This window comes from Aquila chrysaetos, chromosome 5 (genome assembly GCF_900496995.4).
Source record: "Aquila chrysaetos chrysaetos chromosome 5, bAquChr1.4, whole genome shotgun sequence".
In the NCBI taxonomy this organism is placed as follows: Eukaryota; Metazoa; Chordata; class Aves; order Accipitriformes; family Accipitridae; genus Aquila; species Aquila chrysaetos.
In genome coordinates this window covers 44,065,428-44,073,045 of record NC_044008.1, presented here as the reverse complement: position 1 = coordinate 44,073,045, position 7,618 = coordinate 44,065,428, and the positions used below count along the sequence as shown (strand labels likewise).

At 39.0% G+C, this 7,618-nt stretch overlaps 1 protein-coding gene across 4 annotated transcripts in view; it reads right to left on the bottom strand.

Annotated features, from left to right (window-relative positions):
• Positions 1-774: 774 nt before the first annotated feature.
• Positions 775-7,618, bottom strand: part of MTMR10 (myotubularin related protein 10) — a 44,421-nt gene continuing 37,577 nt past the window's right edge. For all 4 annotated transcript variants that reach the window (XM_030015224.2, XM_041123851.1, XM_030015226.2 and 1 more), the window contains 3 exons: positions 7,045-7,215; positions 5,977-6,159; positions 775-5,442 (listed from right to left, as the gene is read on the bottom strand). In XM_030015224.2, the coding sequence (XP_029871084.1) occupies positions 4,843-5,442; positions 5,977-6,159; positions 7,045-7,215 (954 nt within the window). In that variant the 3' untranslated portion in view covers positions 775-4,842. The remainder of the gene's footprint in view (positions 5,443-5,976; positions 6,160-7,044; positions 7,216-7,618) is intronic.

Sequence of the window (7,618 nt, the reverse complement as noted above, 5' to 3'; positions counted from 1 at the left end):
GTCCTGATCATTTCCATGGTGCCTGTGTAGCCTGAGTTCATTCTGTTGTGCAAGTTTCCTTGCAAGGTGCAAGTTTAGCACCTTTCCAGGACTGTCAGGACCAGCGTGGTTCTCTAACTGTCCCCCCTTTGTATTATGTGTTTCAATTTTTCAGTTTAATGTAAAAAAATACAGCTCATCAATGATGGCCTAGAGTAAGGCATAAAACTTTTTTTTTTTTAAATGCTGTTTTAGTGTGCTGCTACATATGAAAGGATAATTTATTTAACAGCTCCTTCTGTTGTGAATATCTGTATTATCTGTATAAAGGGGAAATATTTCTCATAGTAGACAGGAGGTGTTCAGTGCCAGTAACACTGCACTCAGTTGCGGTGTGTCACTTCTTATTATAGTCAGTTTTGCCCCACATAAATTGATGTGTTTTTCTCATTCAGAAATAAGTCAATTGAAATGGAACCAAAAGGATGAGTTCTCTTTTAAGACATCAAAATCCTGTGGGTTTGTCTCAATTTTAACCCATAGCCAACATCTTTTCTCTGGAGTCTTCGTTCTCATACTGAGTAAGTTTGCCTGATATCAGAAATTTTGCTTACCATACAAACAGCAGAGACTAACAGAATGTAGTGAGAAATTAAGATCATTTGCATATCTTTTTTATTAATCATCTTTCTACAGCACAGTGTCCCTGCTTTTCTTGGAAAAAACAAACACACAGCCCCTGCTATTTTGTTGTTGTTGTTGTTGTTAGAGGAAGTTAAAGAAAACCACCTGAAGTTCGCTGTGGAAAGGTAGGAACTTTTATTTAGTCTAATTTATTTCACATTCACAACTCAGCATCAGGATTTTACAATCTTCCTGGCACTGCTACTTTACTCAATAAATCGTTATCAGGCACAAAGGTTTTAGTTTCAGTTGAAATAGTGAGCTCTAAACCATCACAGCAACAGCATTAGAAACTTACTGCCTAGAGCAATTTGAGGTACAGATTTCTGTCTCTTATGTTAGAGGCAAATTTAAGATTTTGTCCTTTGCTTAAATATATGTTAGAAATTTTTTGGTTTTAATGTCTTTCCATCTGAGAGTAAGCCAAAACCTTTGCCCCCCTTGCTACATTTTCATTAAAAATACAAGGCAGTTAATATCAAAGTGGTATTGCAGGCAGGTGCACATTAAACACATGTGCAGGCCTGGGTGTAGATATACACACAAACACACACTTTTCAATGCATTTCTGGAATGAAAGAAATCTCTTCAATACATGGCAGTAAATGGTGAATAAAGTTGTACTGCCATCATCACTAAGTCTACAATAAGCTCTACCTCGCAGTACTTAATGACACTGGAGGTACACTTTTAACCGTATCAACCAGCATTTCGTATTTCCCCCCCGCATGGTTTACAGTGTAGTACAAAAGTCATGATATAACAGCCAGTAACAGCCAAAATAGTGCACATTTTCTAGAAACAGACAAAAAAAGATGAGCTGCTTGGTAGTTTCTCTACTCTTGCAACACCAAAATGGCATTAACAGTATCTTGTTTTAAATGGTGAACAGAAATTAAAATTTGAAAATGTGTACATATATATATACACACACACACACACACATATATATACACACACTTTTATATCAGTACTCTGTACATAGAAGTCAAAGATACATACTCAAACCCCAAAATTGCTTTTGAAAGTTACAAAAGATGTTCAGAGCAGTCCCTACTGACTATTGCTAAGGCAACTGTGCAGAGTGGAGAAAATTTTAAAATTAACACTTAGTACCTGTCTTTCAAAAGTAAATTAAAAAAATTAAGATGTTTAACTTAAGAGGAGGAAACAACATACACAAGCACGCATGCACACACACACAGACACACAGCAGTTGTTCAAATTCCTCAGAAGGCAAGGCCTGTACAACCCTGAGGATGCAGAACCTTGTCTATATTTCCAGGGAAAGGTGGATAGCTCCCCTTCCTCCCTGCAGGAGGTGCCCCCATCTCTCCCCCACGCTTATCGCCAACTCAGCCTCTGCTTGCTTAACTCCCCTTTTTGAACTGTGTAAAATTTCTTTTTAAGTCTGTTTGGCAAATAGATATTTAGACAGCTTTTATTATAAAGGCATATTATTTTCAACCCCCTCCCATGCTATATATATATATATGTATAAAATACAAAGACCATCTGCAGCATCTGTACACAACTTCGAACTGAAATGTTAAAATGTCTGAAATCTCCTTATAAAAGACAATCCTGTTTAAATAAGTACCCATTTTTTCCCCCAAAGGGTACTAGCCTAAACATTAATTTTTTTATTTTTTTTTTTTTAATTCCACCAGCTGCCTGTGTGGAGTAATTTATTTACACGTTATTTGGTACCTTTAAACCAAAAAAGTTACACTTCTAAGGAAAAAAAAGAAAAGGACACCATAGTTTTAACTGTAATTTTAAAAAGAAAAAAAAAAAATTGGTACCAAAAGACACTAAGCACACAGGTTGAGGTCTTTTATGTCAAGTATCAGGGCAGGGAAAGCAGTAAGCTAATGAAAAAAAAAAAAAAAAAAAATCACAAAAGCAAACTAATACAAACATTTGAAATAATATAAGAAGTCAGATGACTGCTTCAGCAATTTGTAAATGAACACTAGTTTGTGGACCATTTAACATGCTCAGACCGTCTTGCAGCATAATTAGGCAATTGAGGTGAATACACATTTCTTCCTCACAAACAGTTGACCAGAACCAATCTGGCATTATGTCATAACATGCATGTGCGTGCCCGCATGCAGACGCGCATATGCACACGCACGCACACACACGCTCGGCTGCTTTGCATAAAAAAGGGGGGGGGTTGGTTAGTTAAAAAAGGAAGTCTACCCCACACCTCCCATTAGCTCACCTTTACAATGAAACTGCCCGCTTATCCCCACCAAACCAAACACAGTGCAAGAAAGCAGCATAGCCAGTACCCCCAACAGCTTTGTACCTTAGGTAATTTTTAGCCTGGGGCAAACAGGGTCCTGTATGCACTGGACTTTTCTAGCACAAAGCTTGCACCTATAAGGCCACTCCAGATGTGTATTCTCTAAAATAAATCCTTGAGCAATCTTAGCCATCCAAAACCCACATTGCAATTTAGGCTGTGCTGAAGACCAGTTTGGTTTTACAAACAAATGAAAAGCTCCAAATCCCATCCCTCCCTGCCTTTTTTAAACTGTAATATACTGCATATTATTATCGTACAGCTTTTTCACCCCCCTCCCCGATAACTGAGAACAGCTTGTAGTCTATTATACAAGGCCTTCGGTGCCTTAACCTGTGAGTCAGCACCTGAATAGAAGCTTGGCATTGGTTCAATAGCATTTGTGTTTTACACAGAAATCAGTTAATACAAAATACAGCCTCACTGTTAAGAGAAGGCAGCCAACAAAAGCCTTAACCTACGAGAATGACACATTACTATTCCTCCACTCTCCCAGTATACTTTCTTGCTTTTCTCCCTATGAAACTTGAGACATTTTCTGGCACAGCATCCAGGGGAGAGGTATCATTTAAAAGCTTTTAGAGTGAAGAGGAGGCTACTGCATTAAACAGAGGAGGCTGTTGGATTTAATTCCCTCAAGCAGCACTTGTCCATTGCACTGTCCATATGGACATGCATGTATGTAAGAAGGCGGCACCACTAACCGCTCTTCTTCCAGCACCTGCTTACAACAGCACTAGCACCCCTCGTGGATTTGGCCACTTGGAGCATGTCCTCCTTTCTGGAACTGAGTAGGGCTTAAGTATGAATTCTGCTGAAAGCTACTTCATCCTGCAACAGGATGAGGAGAGGGTTGGCAGGGATCAGGATCCATGCAGGGATACAATGCTGAGTATTTGAGGTGCTTACATTAAAAAGTGAGGCTCTCATGAGACTTACAAATGAGCTTAACCTTAAAGAGGAAAAACCTGCTGTCTCTTGAGCTGGCCTTCTGTTATTTCCAGAAATGGAGAGGAGGATGCAGGGGATGGAACAATAACTTACCGTAACAACCTACTGTAAAAAGTTGGGGGGGGGGGGGGGGGGGGGGGGGGTGTCAGGTCAGCTGCATTAGAGTAATCTTGCTACTGTTTCCTCCCAATTAAAGGCACTTCTAAAGCTACTGCAATACCATATCTACAGTAATGTTTTAAGGTTAACAGTGCATTGTCCTGAAGTTGATTCCTATAGTCTAAAGTCAAGCTCATGACAAAGAGCACAAATCTGACTAATTGTTAATGAATACCTTTTGGGGAGAGAAAGAAAAGGGAACAACCACCCCATGGATACACCCTGCATTAACACATATGTAGGATGATCCAAGTCACGGAACGTTAGTATGTATGTATGTATGCATGTAAGTATTCTTCCTGAAGAGGCAATCTGATAAAATAGCTTGTTCCCAGATTTCAGCTGTCGGTCTCTGTCCACTGCACTGAACTACTTTGATTTGCCAAGCTGTTTTGGCACAAGAGTCACTTCAGTCACTATCTGGGAAAAAAGACATTTCAAGCAGAAGCCTTGTTAATGACCACACCATGCCTTTCAACTAGCTAATGAAATGCCCCATCGCATATAATAAGCCAAAACCACAAAAATACAGAAGAAATTAGGGACCAGAAGCCCTAGCAGATGAGAACTACTGAAGACAAAATTGTGCGATTTGAAGCATGACTCGCTTTGCTTTTAAATATTTGTGCAAAACTTACATAACGTTTGTATATAAAAATTATTACAGCTTTCAATGCCGCATTTAGCAGTGTTAACTTAGAAAAGACAAAATGATATGCTGTGTTCTCCCCAAACCTTTAAACCACCGCATCATCTTAATCTTCATTTGCAAGTGTCTCAGTGGATAGCCAGATTTTGGCCCCACTTAAAAATTTGCTTAAAGGTGTCCCCAGAATGCTCCGTCTGCATAGGTTCCCTACAGGAGAAAATGGGAATGAGGAAGAGAGAAAGTCTGGGGCCTCAGAGGTGTCATTTAAACTATTTGCTCTGAAGTACATCCTGCTTTGATCCAGTTCTGAGCAGCTGCCTTGCAAAGAAGAGTTGCTTTTGTACTGCCGAAGATTCCGGTTTAACATGTCTACTTCATCTGCCAGCAAAGAAACTTTATGGAAAGCAGTGATGAAGCCACCATGATTAATCTGGGCCTCAGGAACCCAGCGGAAGTAGCACAGTTTCCACAGTTTTATTTGTGTTCCAGAGATATGGGGCAGAATTACACCGTGCAAATCAACAGGCTTTGCAAACCAGTCTCTGAAGTACTGTTCCATACTGTTACTCTGACTCTCTGTTTGCTGTAAAAAGTCCGGTTTCAGTTTTAGTATCAGAGAGTTTCTTCTTGGAAGGAACTCTTGCTCACTGATGATTCCGTTTTTTAATGCTGGGGGGACGCCTCGCAATGTGGAGCTGTAGTTTTTCTGCAGAAAATAAATACTGGTAATTTTCCAGTTTTATGCTCATTTGAATAGCAGATTTCCCTGAGCTGCTAGGCTGCATCATCCAGAGAAATGATGTGACCTTTAAACAGTTCTGAGCTTGTGAGTCACTACTGCAGGGCTCACAGGGCAAACTGTGGCCACCTGTAGCCTTTAAAAAGAAATACGTATGTTTTCGAGGCTTTCTAAAGCAATGAATGATTAAATTAATGAGTGTTCACTGAAAAAACTGACAACCCTGGGGGAAAAAAGTGGCATGTCATCACTTCTCCACAGGTGAAATAAGGCAAATGTTGGCACTGAGCTCAGCCCTATCAGAAAATGTCCCAGAGCACAAGGCTCAACAATCTGCATCTTTACTTGTACAGAAAATAATTTCTTTAGGCTGGGAAGCTAAGAGAATTGATGCTCCTATTGCTAAACTGAGAGTGTAAAACACTATAACTAAATTTTTAAGCACTAACACCTTATGGTTAAGCACAGAAACAGTCCATTCACAGACATCACTATAGTTACCTTTGAGCGTTTAAAAGTTTTCACTGCTCCATTTTGTACACATGGCGCACTCTTCCCAATATACAAAGGGTTGTGAAAGAGCAGGCGATCCCTGCTTGTAAACTGAAGAGACCAGTCCCAAACACAAGGAAATTTGAGGCCTTTCTCATCACCCAGCTGAATATTTTTGCTTATGGCAAATTCCTGCAAAAAGTTAACATTCAGGCATATTAAAATCAAAGAAAATAGGCTTATTCACAAATCTTAACTATAAACCAGGGCATAACTATTGAGCATAGAAGAGCAGGGATATAATTTAGAGGTGGCTGGGGATGAAAACAACAGAGCAGCAAGACAGTCTGCTGCAGGAGAAAACAGCTGTACCCTGTTTTTCATTTGTGCAATGCAGAGGCAGGACTACTTTACTTAGCAAAAATTACTTTTCAATTATATTAAATTGTTTACTCTTAAATCCCCCAAACTGTTATTTTGAGAATACACTAATGGTCCCTTAATGCTGTACTTCTTTGTAAGGTAAGCTACCTAAAACTTTAAAGGGAAGATATTTAACAAAATAAGTAAGTTTTACTTATTTACTTTATCAGCCATCAAATGTTTTCTACACGCAGTTCTGATAAGCTACAGTTTTCAAAAACAAATCTAAGTGTTCAGTTTTCTAAATAACTTTGAACTTTACAGTCTTTTCCAACTTTTTCAACTATTTAAACAATTACGTTAAGAGATTTCAAAGTTTGCCTGAAGTGTGAAATTCTATTTATTGCCCGTCATTCTACTTTATCAGTTCCAGATATAAAATCTGTTTCCTAGAGGAGTACAAATAATAATGTACAAAAACAATGCTTTTCTAGGGAAAAAAAAAAAAAAAAAGACTGTCTATGCCAACTGTCTATGGAAAGATCACCTGAGAGGACATTCTGATCATATTCATCTGGGGAGCTGAATATTTTGCCCCAGAGTGTGACATTTTGAAAAATACAAAGGAATACCATTTAGTTGAGATGACGTTATTTCCAGAAGGACTTGCTGAAGTCTCTTATTAGAAAAGTAGGTGGAACACTTCATACTCACAGTGCTTTCCTTTACTCGCTGATGAGGACAATTGAAAAGGAAAGTGCCAAACAATGAGATACGTGCACTGTCGTACAATATGGTCAAGTACATTTCAGAAAACTCGAAGGCTGCTGGGTATTGTTCTAGCAGCTGCCAAACACAGTCAAGAAACATCAAGAACAAAGGAGACTGGGAAAAGAAACAGAGAATTATTAGCCTTAACATAAGCTTTTCCCAAGTCATACCAATTTCTTTGCAGTTAGTGCTCCATTAGGGTATTCACCTATACCTCTGGTACATTCCCCAACAGGGTAAAGTATTTGGAGTATTCCATTTTGTATGATTTTATGCAACTGTAACACCCTGTATTCCTGTTTAGCCACTTTCACAAGCAACTATGTGAACTGGCTTTCTCAGCGTTACCTTTCCACAGCTTTCCCTTCTCTGTAAGAAGCCAGTCAATTCTTTCCTGGGCTCTCTTCGTACTCGTGTAGCTGCAAAAATGCTTTCTGCCATCTTGTCAGAAATAATTTCCAAATTAGTGCCTTCCTTACTAATTGGCCTTATTTTCACAATGTATATACTTCTTTCC